Source organism: Oryx dammah, unplaced genomic scaffold (assembly GCF_014754425.2).
Source record: "Oryx dammah isolate SB20612 unplaced genomic scaffold, SCBI_Odam_1.1 HiC_scaffold_26, whole genome shotgun sequence".
NCBI classification, from domain to species: Eukaryota; Metazoa; Chordata; class Mammalia; order Artiodactyla; family Bovidae; genus Oryx; species Oryx dammah.
The window spans coordinates 49279230-49295146 of NW_024070210.1; the positions used below are offsets into that span (position 1 = coordinate 49279230).

General features: G+C 39.6%; 1 protein-coding gene across 5 annotated transcripts in view; it reads left to right on the forward strand.

The window, feature by feature from the left end:
• The first annotated feature begins 268 nt into the window (after positions 1-268).
• TCF12 (transcription factor 12) overlaps positions 269-15917 on the forward strand; it is a 394295-nt gene continuing 378646 nt past the window's right edge. For 2 of the 5 annotated variants that reach the window (XM_040226606.1, XM_040226602.1), the window contains exons 1-3: positions 300-531; positions 1519-1615; positions 2508-2580. Coding sequence is in view for 3 of the 5 variants with exons in the window: in XM_040226602.1 (XP_040082536.1) it covers positions 1541-1615; positions 2508-2580 (148 nt within the window). In the remaining 2 variants the exon portion in view is untranslated. Of the gene's footprint in view, positions 532-1071; positions 1093-1518; positions 1616-2507; positions 2581-15917 lie in introns of those variants that run through there. The other 3 variants (XM_040226604.1, XM_040226605.1, XM_040226603.1) reach the window with 3 other exon arrangements.

Genomic DNA, 15917 nt, shown 5'->3' on the forward strand with positions numbered 1-15917 from the left:
CCCGAGGGCCCGACCAGGCTTCCTCGCAGGCGGCCCGGCCCTGCCTCACGGGGTGCCTGCGCGTGCCTCCCGCCCCTCCCCACCAGCTCCGGTCCGCCTCACCCCACCGCCGGCTTTGTCCGCCAGCCGCGCGGCGGCCCCTCCCCGTTCCCGTCGGCTCCTCCCCGCCCCCTCCGCTGGCCCCACTTCCTCGGCGCAGGCGGCGGGAGCGGGACGGGGACGAAGGGGTTAACCCGGGGTTCTTCCCGGCGCGGAGGGATCCGGAGCCGAGCCGAGCGCGGTGCTGAGGCTGCCTCAGCGAAAAAAATGTCCGCCTGAGGAGACCCACAAGTTCTATTCGGGGGGACCGCCAGCCCGCCCCGGGAGGAAGGGGCGGCCAGGCCCGAAAGCCGCCTCCCCGGCCCGGATCCGAGAGCTCGCGCGGGGCAAAGTGAGCCGAACCACCGGGAGGTGCAAGGGGAAGCCCGAGCCCGCTCTCCCGGCCAAAGTGAACTTTAATCGAGGTGGTTGGATGCGGAGACGGGGCGGCAGGTAATTGCGGGCCGGCGAGCGGGAGGGGGACGCTGTGGCGGGGCTGGGGGCTGCGGGGCGACGCCGTGTCCCGGCCGGATAAGAGGCGCCCCCGGCCCGCGCCCCAACTCCGCACCCCTTTGTACAGAAGCGAACCCGGGGTCCTCTCCAAGTTGGGGAGCGGAGTGGGGGTGGAGGGGAGAGTCGCGGACGGCCAGGCCCGCGGGCGGCGCGCTCGGCCTGCGCGCCCGGCTCAGCGCTCGGCAGGGGCTCCTGGGCGCGCGGGAGTGCGGGCTCTTCGGCTATCGAGCCAGGCTCATTGTTAAGCAGCTCCGGGGTCGGCCGTCCGCAGGCAGGGCAGCAAAAGTGGGAGGAGGCCGAACCGGGGGAGGAGGACGCCGGGCGAGAGCGGGACTAGTTGTCGGTGTTTCTGTTTTCTTTTTTAAAACGCCTCTGGGACGCGCGGGGGATGCTTTCCGACCCCCGGGGCCCGCGGGGGACGTCCGGGCGGCGGCGGCAACAGACGCGGGCCTGCGAGCGGCGCGTTCCCTGCAACTTGTCAGTTCTATTGTTGCAGAGCCAGTGAGTCACTTCGCTACTCCCCTCGCCGCCGTTCCGCTCGCTGAATGCCCAATCGTCCCTCACCCCGCCCCTCGAGACCCCCGCCCCGGCCTGGCCCCGCGCGTCGGGCACCCGGCGGCGGCGGCGCGGGGTAGGGGGCGCCGGGGAGGGGGCAGGACGGGCTCGGAAACTTGCGGGAGAGGTGGCGAGTTGCGGGAGCCCCCGCCTCGCTCCCGGGCCGGGCCGGGAAACGCGTGGATTCACGGACCCGTGCGGGAGTCAGGCTCTCCTGCCCTCTGACCGCGCGGCGGCGGGGAACGAGGAGGGTATTGGAAGTCAGCCTGGCGCTTTTCCTCTTCCTCTACTCTCCTCTCCATCCCCGAACACACTTTGGGCCTCGGCGGTCTCTGGCTTCTCTCTTAGCAGAGCCTCTTTTCTCTGCCTTAGGACCTGTTAAAAGTGGCCGAAGATGAATCCCCAGCAGCAGCGCATGGCCGCTATAGGGACCGACAAGGAGCTGAGCGACCTGCTGGACTTCAGTGCGGTATGAGAGCTTTCCGCGGCATCTTGGGGTTCTGCTGAGGTTTACAGAAAAAGAAAAGGGGGAGAGCGACGTGGAGACTAAGCAGCGTGAACTCCATCTGCTTTGAGCAGTAGTTTTCAGGGCTAGAGTCCAGCTCCCCCAAGTTGGACACCTGAACTTTGATGTAATGTCTAGACTTGCAGATTTAAAACTTTAATGCCAGAGGGGTCATTTGATTTAACCAGTGAAAAGGAGAACAACTTAATCTTGAGCTTTGGTTGAGTCACCCTCTGACCCTGATGGTTATTAGGGATTTTGAACTTCATATGAAAAAAGAAAATTGTTTTTTTCTTCAACACTCCTAACCATTTCCTCTCCCAAGATGTGGTATAATTTATGGTACCTGAACGATGTCAGTAACAAGAAGCTAGTCAAGGACTAAAATTTCCAGACTTTTGGATTGAACCCTCTTAAGATAAATGTATATGGACTTTACACGTGTATGTGTGTAAAAATGTATACATATTATAAGATATGTGTGTATATATGTTTGAAATTTTTTTAACATAGGGAAAAATATCACCTGAAATCAAAGAGCCTATTGCCCTTATTTCTAATGGGTTGAATTCGTTTATTAACTGCTTTTATGACCAAAGCTTTACCATTTAAACTTAATCTTAGAATCTCTCATACAAGTGACTGGATTTTCAGAACAGAAAATAGCCAGTATTTCCAAATAGTGTGAGCAAATAGTATCACCAAGTGTGTTTGCCTCTCTGGATCTGAATGTATATCTCCATTTTTAACTTCTCTCTGAAATACAGTAACTAATTGATAACGCTTGATGAACTTCTGTTTGCAAGGAGTCTAGCAGAATTTCAGGACTAATAGAAACGTTTGGGTTATTTTGCAGATGTTTTCCCCACCTGTTAATAGTGGGAAAACCAGACCAACGACACTGGGCAGTAGTCAGTTCAGCGGATCAGGTAAGATCATGTCTAAAATCAGAAACTCATATGTTGGTGTTATGATACGTTTATGTAGAACAATATGAAGTATTTTAGTATTTCTCTTTATGCCATTCTCTAGCGTCTAGTTAAAACTATCAACAAAAACAACAAACCCCAAATGTGGGCTGTAGCTCTAAGGCTCCATTGACATTTCTTTGAGAATTTCAATGTGAATTTAAAATATTTTCTTTTCTCTGAATTTTTAAGTTGAAAATCATCTTGTTTGAGTACAGGGGATTGTGTCATGCTTCTGTGTTTAGAAAAGTACAAGAAGAAAATACTCTTTGGTCTATGTGTTGTTTTGTTTATATATATATGTGTGCATTTTAAAATTTTCCTAAATTTTAGCCCATTAGCATTATTAAACCTTTGGAAATAAAGACTTGGTAAAATAATATTACTTAAAATAGGCGTATGAAAACTGAAATTGAGTCAAGCAATAATTAGTAAGACTTATTTTAAAAGATGGCTATTCCTTTGGAAGTCTGCAGGAAATTAGCAATTTTGTAGACAGTTATTTAAAATGTTGCAAATAAATGAATAGAAAGTTAGATGTACTTTCAAATAACACAGATGATTGAATTCTGTCCTACATTCACATTACAGTAGGATAACATTTAGAATAAGTTAAATTCCTACTCCTACGGTAGTGCTTTGCTCTTTAAATTTACCTCCTGTATATTTATAACTACTCTGCACCATTATTAACATTTATCCCGTATTTCTTAAGAATGCATTTTTCCCTTTATACTCATGATTTAAAAAAATAAATGTTTCAGAAGCAAGGTTCATTCTAGTGTAGAAAAGCTCTAATTTTCTGTTTAACTTAGATTATTCCTTAGTGCTCAGAGATGAGAAAAAAATAATGAAAGCCAAGATAGCATCATCCTAAGAAAACCAGCTGTCAAATCTGTAGGCTGAAACTCAATATATTTCTTTTTGACTGTTGGTTTTTTCTTTCCCCTAATAAAATGATAGTTGATTTCATAAATGTGAAAGCAAAACATCAGAAATAGTTAATTTCATAACCAGTTTAACTCTTTATACCACTTTACATTAAAAAAGTTTCTATTTAAAAATCATATACTACTTGAATTTACTAAAATTCATTTTTAATTATGAAATTACAACTTAAAGGGAACATATAGCATATTTTATATCTCAAATAAGTAAAATAAAAATGTTTTAGGTTTTAAATATTCTAAAGACTAATACTATTCTTAATCAAAAGAATATCATAAAATGTCAGCCAGACCTCAGCTCTTCTCCCACCTCTTGTCTGTTTATTGGTAATTGCTTGGAAAGTCATTGTTTTTTTGAGTTGGGGAGAGAAAATTATTTGTTAATATAGAAGAAAGCTGTCTTTCTTTATTACTGTTTTGAGTACCTGTCAATTTTTGCAGTTGATATACTCAAGAACTTTGAAACTTACTTTGTTGACTATGTAGTAGATGCTTAGTATATTTCGTTAAATGAGTAATGATATTGCTGTTTCAGATTGGCTTGAATTGTAGAAAATATATGTAACAGACATTGATATCAGGGACATGAACTTCAGAAATTTGCTATTAGAAATACTTTTCTGTTTTTGGAATAATGTCGACTATGTATTTTTTTTACTTTATAAAATTAAAAAGTACGATGACTTGTGTATTACTAGCATGGCACTGGAGCAGTTGTGGGTCCTTTTTGTAGCATGCGTTATACAAAGAAAAAATTATTTTTCTACATTGTAGATGTGTTCATAGTATTTGTTTCTTTGGAGCAGGAAATTTTAAGTTTTAAAACTGTTAGGTTTTATATCCATTGAAAATGAACTTAAGTATTTTTCTGTGTGTGTTTTTTTTAATTTCAGGAAAAAATTATAATTAAAAAAAGCTGTGACCTTTAGTAATTTTGAATGGATTTAGCTTTGGGGGAAGGGGAAATTGCAAAGCAATTATTTTATGTGAAAGTATACTGGTAGATATGGCCTTATAGCCATTTCTTATCTTAAAGGAAATGTTTAAAAGAAATTGGTATGATAGTATTGTTTTATTTATGTATTTTATTGACACTTTAATAATCTTTTGTCCTGATGTCAAAGAATATGTAATACATCCTAGTGACTGATTATTTGCAATATATAAGGAGCTAAAGATCTGACTTTCCTTCTGAAGACATGACTTAAAGATTAATTACCTTGTTTTTGAAATAACATTTGTAAAATCCCAAGGCTTTGCCTCATGAAAACTGTAAGTGTGTGTTATAATTTCCCTTCTTGATTGTCCTTTTTGATGCTGACTTAATTTCACTATAAATGCTATAGTATGTGATGTTGTTTTAAAATCTTATTCTGAATGGAAAATATAACTTCTATGATAGCGGACACTTTATCAAAAGTCACCGTGGAAAAGGTTAATGTATATTTTCTCTTACTTATTTGTCTTGACAGTAAGTAATATGTCAAAAAATATGGCAATAAAAATTAGTCATAATTTTTATTTTTTCAGCAAGGGTGTTAATTTTCTTTGCATTATAATAAGACCAAACTTGTCCACTTGATAGTATAGAATCTCTGAGGTATTCTTATTGTGACCTTGAGAGAGGGGCTTCTTTCTGTAAGAGTCAAAGGTGAGGCACTTTATAGGACAACACTGTCATATTAGAGGAAAGCTTGTTGAAAGGATTGACAAAGTGGAAATAGTTCGGTGTTTAAATCCGCTCTCCCCTCCAACTTTAGGTCTTGAGTGTGTAGAACTAAATTGTGATATTGGGCTTAGATTTTAGTGGTTTAAATATTTACATGATAGCTGAAAGTTTTCCTTTGTTAGTTTTTGAATCCAAGTCATAAGAGGTGTCCAAAGGAAGTGGGATACATTTGTTTTGTAAGCAACCTATACATATTGAGTCAGTGTCTTATATTTCCATCTAGAAAGTTATTTCAGCTAGCAAGTAAACCTTTCACTTTTCTTTGTTCAAATCAGACTTTTGTAACACTATAAATTTTTTCTTGCTGAAGATTTTTGGAAAGAATTATAAGAACTATTTTTATAGCTCTTAATTTTTAAAAGGGATGCAGGATTTCATTTTTTTGGGGGGGGGTGTTTTCATATGTACCTACAGATTTTTTGAAAATACCGATATGGGGCAGAAAAATGAATTCTCATTAAATTTCTCCTCAGTTTTTTAAATTAAACTTTTTGTTTTGAGATAATTGTAGATTCATACGCAGTTGTAAGAAACAATTCAGAGATCCCACTTGCACTTTACCATGCTTCTCACAATGGTAACATCTTGTAAAACTGTAGTACAATATCACAGCTAGGTTTCTGACAGTGATAAAGTCAAGATACAAGAGCAGTTTCATCATCACAAAGATTCCTGATGTCCTGATGTTTCCCTAATGTAGCTTTATCTATTTTTAAAGTAATTTGAAAAGAAAAAAAGGAAAAATTAGTCAATACTTACTCACAGATTGCCACAGCATTATTCAAAATATCAAAAAAAAGAACACCGAAGTTTTACCAATGTATTTTTTTAACTGAATTGTAAATGTAAGTAGGAATGGTAATTTTAAATAAAGGCGAAACTAGGTTTGGGTTTTTCACTTAAGGTATTATAAACTTATGAGTAGGATATGTTTCATATTATGTACCTATCAGTATTGAAATTTGTTGACTACGGTGTGTAGTCTTACAGACTTACTAGGGTATGTAAGTCTTACAGACTTACTCAAATTTAATACTGCTATTTGGATAACTGAGCCATGTTAGACATTTGCTTCTGGCATGCTGTAATGATCAGCTAAAGTAACTGCAGAGTCAACAGGCATATGAAGAAAAACACAATATTTTAGGATAAATATAGTCTATTGTTAAGCGGCTTATTTAAAAGTTAAGTAGTAAAGGAGTTTTTTTAGAGAATCTGTATATGAAAACAAAAATTAGATACAAGATTATAACCATGAGTATTGTGTGTTTTTAGGAGTAGTTCCTATAGAGTTATTTTAAGTAGTCATGGCTTATAATGGATTTGGAAAGCAGTTTGATTAGGTCACAGTATTTTAGAGGCTTGGTTTTACAGTGAGCCATACCTTTGATTAATTATTATTTCTGTTTTCATTAACAGTTTACAGATTCAACTTTCTGTCTTTTATGCTATCTTTTGGTCTGTGTTTTTATTTGAGTTTTAAAATCATTCTCTTGGATAGGAAGGTTGCTATTGTTATTTATTGTTATTACTATTGCTATTGTAAAAAAGATGAAGATTGCTGTTATTTAGTCATTAAGTCGTGTCTGACTCTTTTGCAACCCCATGGACTGTAGCCTACCAGGCTTCTTTATCCATGTGATTTCCCAGGCAAGAATACTGGAGTGGGTTGCCATTTCCTTCTCCAGGGAATCTTCCCAACCCAGGGAGCCAACCCGGGGAGCAAATCTGTGTCTTCTGCATTAGCAGGCGGATTCTTTAGCACTGAGTCACCAGGGAAGCCCAAAGATGAAGATACTCAACTTTAAACACAATTGTTTTCATTTTCACATTTTATATTTAATGGGGCTATATACAGTAATTTCTTTTTTTATATGTATATTCTTTTTATTTTTTAAAATCATTTTTAAAGTATTTATTTATTTGGGCATTGGGTCTTAGTTGCAGCAAGTAGGATCTTCCTTTGCTGTGATGCGTGGACTCTAGTTGTGGTACATGGGCTTCAGAGCACTCTGGCTCAGTAGTTGTGGCTCATAGGCTTAGCTGCTCTCTTAGCTAGTTCCCAGACAAGGGATTGAACCTGGGTCCTCTGCATTGGAAGGCAGATTCTTAACCACTGGACCATCAGAGAAATCCCAGTAATTTCTTATTAAAGCCAAATAGTCTTTTTTGTTCTTGAACAATTGATAATCATGTGTGTCATTGTCTGCCTAGTGTTGCCAAAGACTGGAATAACTTTCCACAAAAGAGTAAAATAACACTATTAGAAAAACTCTCCTGAAAAAAAAGTAGTTTCTGGCCAGGGTGTGGGATAATTAAAAAAAAAAAAATTCATAGGACTGCTTTTGGGTATTGCTTGAATATGGTTTTTTGGAAAGGAATGTTGAAATTTGAATCTAATGCTTTTGTGCTTATAGAATAAAATGAAAAGAAGATGGACATTTAAATATATCAGAAAGACTTTCTGCTTTGTTAAATAGTTGAGCCATATTTATCTTAGATTTATCTATTAAACCCATATTTATTTAGTATTTGCACATCTTGGTATTCTCCTAGCTTTTGGGAAGGGGGCAAATGGAGAAGGATATAGAGAAAAGGGGGAGGCATTTCATTAAATAGATAAGATAAAAATATGAGGCAGATAAATACCTGTAACAAAAAATGTCAACAGTCGCACATCAGTGTAGGTTGTATTGAGTCCATAAGAATAAGGATGTGCTGAGGAGTGAGGGGACTGGCTTGAAGATGAATCAAAAGGGTTGCCTTTAGAGTTGACTTTAAAGGAGACACAGAAAATGCGTTGGAGAAGAGAAGAGAAGACCTGTCCTCCCAAATGTCCTCCTTCTCAATAACAGAGACCTGGAAATGGGAGGCTTGCTTCAAGGGCCTGTGTATGTACAATTCAGGGAAACAGAAACTGATTTTTATTGATAACAGCTCCTGTACTCCTAGAGGAGCTCATGTTTATATACTGCATGGGTTCAAATCTAACCATTGCTGTTTATGAGCTGGTGATCTTGGTTACGTTTCTTACCCTTTTTATGCTTCTGTTTCTTAACCTGTAAAAGCCTCATGAGTGTTAACTGAGTTGATAGAAGTAAAGCTCTAGGAACAGTATCTGGCACATAGTGAACTGTGGTGAAGTGAATTGTTAGTGGTGAGGCAATAAAATAAGGAAAGCATTTACTTACTCAGGAGGCTATTGTGCTAATCTCTGGTATAAATTTGGACCTGGTATTAGTATAGGAAGTAGAAAGGAAAAATACCAAAAGAAAAGAAAGGATTGACAGAATTTGAAGGATTGGATTTCTGTAGGTAAGAGAAATGACTTTTGCAGTTCTGGTAAAACTGAAAGATTGTTGTGCTGGAAGAAAAAAAAGAAGACGATATGTTTTGAGCATTTTAAATTTCACATGGCCTGGGACTCTTGCTAATTTAGGGATTTATAAGAATAGAGTGCTGCAGGATGAGTTGAAGATTTTGGTTTTAAAAAAGCTATTTTCTGCCTACAAAATTAATACATAATCATCATTGAAAAAAAGTTAGAACAGAAAAAGCAATAGGTGGGGAAAGACATTCATTATTTTACTATCGAGTAGTTTTTACAATTTGATTTATTTCCTTCTAGTCTTTTTTTCCCCCTGTTGTATGTTTGCAACATTGTGAACTTACTGATAGTTTCATTTCTTGTCCTTTTTTATTTCACATGATGTTATGAACATTATCTCATATTCTTAAAGATTCTTCATTTAGTTCGGTCACTCAGTTGTGTTCAACTCTTGTGACCCCATGGTCTGCAGCACATCAGGCTTCCCCATATATCACCAACTCCTGGAGCTTGCTCAAACTCACATCCATTGAGTCGGTGATGTCATCCAACCATCTCATCCTCTGTTGTCCTCTTCTCCTCCTGCCCTCAGTCTTTCTCAGCATCAGCGTCTTATCCAGTGAGTCAGTTCTTCACATCAGGTGGCCAAAGTATTGGAGCTTCAGCTTCAGCATCAGTCCTTCCAGTGAATATTCAGGACTGATCTCCTTTAGGGTTGACCGGTTTGATCTCCTTGCAGTCCAAGGGACTCACAAGAGTCTTCTCCAATACCACAGTTCAAAAGCATCAAAAAAGAGTCTTCTCTAATACCACAGTTCAAAAGCATCAAAAAAGATTCTTCATAAACTCCCTTAAAAACTGTTGTATTATTACATGGGATGGATACAGTGTAACTTATCAAATCATTTCTCATACTGCTTGATGCTTAGAGAGTCTGTTGATTTGCTTCTTGGTATTATAAAAAATATGATAATGAATACCTTTTTGTACATCCATACATTTTTATCTGCACTTCAGTTTCCTTTGGCTAGGAGGTGGAGATTTTGGGTTTTGTTCCTACAAGTAAAGCTAAGTGAGTGTATACCCTAGGGAAAGGTCAAAGATTGATGGTAATGGTGGAGTTAAATATATAAAATTAGTTACTTTGGTTGATTATTTCTTACTTTATAGATGGAGTGTTTGATGACATTTGGTGCAGATTTGTATTTGTATATAATTTGATTGTGTGGTGACTGGAGGGAATTCTTGTCATTCTTTGAGCTATGCTTGTTGAAATGGAGTGGAATCTAGTTGGATTGTATACATTTCTGATATGTCTACTGTTTGTTCTCTCTCTGTTTTTTGTTACTTTTGGATACAAAAGCATCCAAGTGTTACTCTGTGCATTCCATCTTTCAAGTTGTGTAAAGTTCTTCACTTTTTTCCTCTGATGGTGAAGGGAGTGGAGTGAGTCGGCATGATTATATTTAATGTAGAAAATGTGAGAGAGCCCTTGAATTCTTGGCATTTTATAAGAGGCAGTGGAGTATAGTGGGAAGAATTGGTCTCAGGAGCCAGGTGACTAGATTGGAACTTATTAGCTGGGCCCTGGAAAAAGTCATTTAAATGATCTGAGCATACTTTTTTCCTTTGTGAAGAGTGAATGATAATGCTTACCTTCAGAATCCATATGAGGATCAAATAAGATCTCTGTATATTGCTTACTACACTATGCAGCTTCAAAAATGGTAGCTGCCATTGTTATGGTACCCTCTTAAGTAATACTAATATAATATTAATTATTAATAGTAATAATTATAACCAGTTGTATAGCCAGTGTTTATTGAGCTGTTATCGTATGGTAGGTACTATGCTAAGCTGTTTATAGGCATTATCTCATTTTGCTTTGAGTAAAATGCAATATTTATGGTGGTAGATAGGGTGAAGAAATGCCCATCAAGGACAGCATGTCAGAGTTGCTTTTTAGTGCCATAAAATTGTACATGTTAAAATTCTAAGAAGATATCAGGCAGAAGAATAGTTTTGAAAGGTCATTCATTTCAGTTCAGTTGGGTCCAACTCATTGCGACCGCATGGACTGTAACATGCGAGGGTTCCCTGTCCATCACCAACTTGCTAAAACTCATGTCCATCGAGTTGGTGATGCCATCCAACCATCTCATCCTCTGTCATCCCCTACTCCTCCCACCTTCAGTCTTTCCCAGCATCAGGATCTTTTCCAGTGAGTCAGTTCTTCGCATCAGGTGGCCAAGGTATTGGAGTTTCAGCTTCAGCATCAGTCCTTCCAATGAATATTCGGGACTGATTTCCTTCAGAATGGACTGGTTGGATCTCCTTGCAGTCCAAGGGACTCTCAAGAGTCTTCTCCAACACCGCAGTTCAAAAGCATTAATTCTTTGGCTTTCTTTATAGTCCAACTCTCCCATCCATACATGACTACTGGAGAAACCATAGCCTTGACTAGACGGACCTTTGTTGTCAAAGTAATGTGCTGAGTTTTAGTATGCGGCCTAAGTTGGTCATAGCTTTTCTTCCAAGGAGCAAGTGTCTTTTTAATTTCATGGCTGCAGTGATTTTGGAGCCCAAGAAAATAAAGTCTTGTCACTGTTTCCATTGTTTCCCCATCTGTTTGCCGTGAAGTGATGGGACTGGATGCCGTGATCTTAGTTTTTTGAATGTTGAATTTTAAGCCAGCTTTTTCACTCTCCTTTTTCACTTTCATCAAGAGGCTCTTGAGTTCCTCTTCACTTTCTGCCATAAGGGTGGTGTCATCTGCATTTCTGAGATTATTGATATTTCTCCCAGCAATCTTGATTCCAGTTTGTGCTTATCCAGCCTGGCATTTCACATGATGTATTCTGCATATAAGTTAAATAAGCAGGGTGACAATATGCAGCCTTGACATACTCCATTCCTGATTTGGAATCAGTCATTGTTCCACGTCCAGTTCTGACTGTTGCTTCCTGACCTGCATATAGATTTCTCAGGAGGCAGATCAGGTGGTGTGGTATTCCCATCTCCTGAAGAAATTTTCACAAGTTGTTGTGATCTACACAGTCAAAGGCTTTGATGTAATCAATAAAGCAGAAGTAGATGTTTTTATGAAATTCTCTTGCTTTTTCTATGATCCAGCGGATGTTGGCAATTTGATCTCTGGTTCCTTTGCCTTTTTTAAACCCAGCTTGAACATCTGGAAATTCACGGCTCACAAACTGTTGAAGCCTGGCTTGGAGAATTTTGAGCATTACTTTACTAGTGTGTGAGATGAGTGCAATTGTGCGGTAGTTTGAACATTCCTTGGTATTGCCCTTTTTTGGGATTGGAATGAAAACTGACCTTTTCCAGTCCTGTGGCCACTGCTGAGTTTTCCAAATTTGCTGCCATATTGAGTGCAGCACTTTCACCGCATCATTTTTCAGGATTTGAAATAGTGCAACTGGAATTCCATCACCTCCAAGCTTTGTTTGTAGTGATGCTTCCTAAGGCCCACTTGACTTCACAATCCTCTACAATGCAAAGTGCTCTTCAGGCACTCTATCATTAGGTGCCTAGTAACCTTACCTTTATATTTTTGTAGCTGATTTCTTCTTAATACTATTATTTTATGGACTACATATTGTATAATGCAGAATGGTGAATAGAAATGTGTATACTTATTGAAACCTTTTTCTGTGTTAATATCACCACTTGGATAAAGTGTTTTCTCTATATTCTGTCTCTAGCTGCTTGAAAATTTTCTTTTCTGGAGTGAAGTGAAGTGAAGTGAAGTGAAGTGAAGTTGCTCAATCATGTCCGACTCTTTGCGACCCCGTGGTCTGTAGCCTGCCAGGCTCCTCTGTCCATGAGATTCTCCAGGCAAGAATACTGGAGTGGGTTGCCATTTGTGTAGTCTAAATAAATTAATAAATTAAAAATGATGTGACCTGAGAGAATAGCTAGGAGACAGGTTGGATAGAATGTTAAGAGTCTGTGGGGTAGAGCTTCTTCAGTTTTTTCTTAATAGCAGAGGAGCATAAACTTCCCTGATAGCCTGATGTAGCACATTTTACGTGAGCAGAAGAAATCTTAAAAGTCTTCACGTGCATTTTACTTTGTATTCCCTAGCACAGACATATTTGTTGTAATATAATTGTGTTTTAATTAATCATTGAGTAAAACTGAAGTTGTAGAAAGATGCATTGAGTATAGCTTATGACATCACCTTCCTCTTGTCTTCGTTTGTATCTTTAGGGGTAGTGGCCGGAGTGGAATGGGATGCAGTCCTATGCTATCCTTTGTTTTGTGAGAAGGCCAGCCTTAGAGTTTCTTCTTTGGCTGTTATTGGTACTGGATCTTTTCTGGTTGCCACAGAAATCTCTGAAAAAGGATTGTTACACTTGTTGGGAGTGGTTTTGGTAGGGAGGAAATTGTTATTCCATAAGCAAAGCACAGAGAGATTTGTTGTAATATATGTAACTATCATTTGAACCTCTGTTTTTTTTTCTAGCCAGATCATCCTGTAATTTTTCTGCATACCCTTGACTTGAGAAGAAAATGTATGTTTTTACAGACAGAGCTTTGGTTTTTTAATCCATGTTTAAAATGTGCTCTCACGTTTTCCAGGTTAAAAATGTGCTCTCATAAAGACCATGGTGAGTCATCCGAGCTACTATAAGCTGATTGGGGACTTAAAGATCGCACAGAAATGAAAACGGATTAGCGATTGGTTACTAATTTTTATTGCATTGAATAGTGATTCAGGGATAAAACCTTTAAAATAAAATAACATTTTGAGATAAGGCACAGGACAGAAACACTACCTTTCTTAAGAAACAAAAGACTACCATACCTTATCTTTGGCTATTACAAATGAAAAGAAACTGGCTCAAGATGTCATTTTCTCAGATCTGTTTCAGATATTAAGAAAGTGCATAAATTTGAACTGAGGGAATACTCTGAATTTGGGAAATTATTCCAGTACTCCAAAGGAAGTCTTTTTGGAAGTAGCCTCCCTCACAAGTTGTTGATTTGTTTTCTTCTGGTGGTTTTGCTGTTGAGCCGTTGTGAGGCTTTTAAATGAGCAGGATTACCTCATAATGACTCTCCCACCACTCATTGGTGGTTAGAGAATGCAGATTGAACTTAATATGATCACACAGCTCCAGTCAATGAGCAGGTGTGCTGCTGTTCTCAGCAAGAGTGAGTTAGTGGTGGGGTACCACGGGGAACCTTGCTTGGAGGGAATTACAGTCATCAGCCTCTTGGTCCTGGGGTGTGTGTTCTTTTGAGATTGTTGGGAATAAACTAAAGGTTTGCTGTGCCACTAGGTTTGCTTGGCTCACTTTGGATTTATGGCAGAAGCATGATTTGGCCTCAGGTTAGGGAATCTGAGTTTATATGGGCATTCATAAACAAGGGATGAACATTATTTAGTTCTCCTGAGTGAGGAGGTCTTCTCTGGTTTTTGCTATTTGGAAACCCTACTGTATCCAACTGACTTTGACCTACTTAGGCTTTGGAAAATGTTTTTCAGTGTTGGTTCTGATTTGGAATAAAGTTAAAGGGGGAGGTTGGTTGTTGCATGTTGAATCTCTTTGTCACAACTTACAGACAACTTGAATTGATTATGCTTTTCCAACTAGGCAAGTAATAGATTCATTTAAAGACTTTATTAAATATCCTAAATGTCTCTTACTTAACCATCAACTAGTTCTTTGTATTCTAGGTGATAGCATAGTTTATTTATTATATGTCAAGACCACCTTTCATCTGCCAAAGGTTTACAATCACTAATCTGCCATTTTGACATCCAGAAAGAACTGAGTCAAAATTTTCCCTTTAAATTCAGCATAAACTATTGTACTGGCAAATACGATCTTTTCTGAAGGGAAGTCATTGACATTCCCTATTTTTCTAGTTGGAGCTTCCCTGCTGGCTCAGTGGTAAAGAATCTGCCTGCCAATGCAGAAGACACAGGTTTGATCCTTGGGTCGGGATGATCCCCTGGAGAAGGAAGTGGCAACCCACTCCAGTATTCTTGCCTGGAAAACCCATGGACATAGGAACCTGGCTGGTGGGGTATAATCCATGGGATCACAAGAGTTGGACATGACTTAGCGACTAAAAAACAACAGTTTTCCTAGTTACTGTATAATTACCAGGTTCTGGGGATGATGTAACATACAGCATATATACTTTCTTTTCTAAAATGTGAAAAACGGAATTCTAAAACCCACCTGGCTCCATGGATTTCTGAAAAGGTATTACAGACCTCCCTTTGTGTGTGTGTGGATGTGGGAGTGAGTGGATACGGGGTTGTGTGTGGAGTGAGAATTAACCTCCCTCCCTCCTTCACTGTGTTTTCAACTCAAAAATTTCTTTTTTGAACTAAAACTCTATAGACTAGACTGAATTATTTTAAATACAGAAAAAAAATTGTAGTGGACTTGCTAATATAAAAGGAAATTCTTCTTGTAATACAGCCTTTTCGGACTGAGCTTTGTGCTTTGAGGTGTTTGCCTTATATATTGTTTTAGGAAATCAGTTTTTATTTTGAGTAGGGTAAGCTTTTTATCTTTTGGGCTAAGGAGCGTAGTGATACTTGCCTGGACATTTTGCATGGAAATTTTCAGTGTGCTAATAGAAATGTTCTTATATATATAATATATATAAAACCAGGTAAGAAATAGTTAACATATATATATACACGTGTATATAAAACTAGCTGCCTATGATTGTGTGCAAGAGAAAGCCTCAACCCTGGCCCATATCCAAGTTTAATGGTGCGAGAACAAACAAGAAAATCCCACCAAGCCATATGCATGAAGAAAAGGAGGTGCTAAGGTTTAGTTTCATAGAGGACAGGCAACAAAACCAGTCTTTGGTAGTTTTATTCTTTCCTTTTATATTGGTTAAAAGGTTCATAGAGTGATGTTTCAGAGAAGGTGATGGCACCCCACTCCAGTACTCTTGCCTGGAAAGTCCCATAGACGGAGGAGCCTGGTGGGCTGCAGTCCCTGGGGTCGCTGAGGGTTGGACATGACTGAGCGACTTCCCTTTCACTTTTCACTTTCATGCATTGGAGAAGGAAATGGCAGCCCACTCCAGTGTTCTTGCCTGGAGAATCCCTGGGACGGGGGAGCCTGGTGGGCTGCCGTCTCTGGGGTCACACGGAGTCGGACACGACTGAAGGGACTTAGCAGCAGCAGCAGCAGCATGATGTTTATTCCTGCAGTGTACTCGTTAAAGGCATCTTCATTAAAAACAAATTGTGATTCTAATGAGTGGATGGAGTTTTCCTCAGGAGCCTGTCATT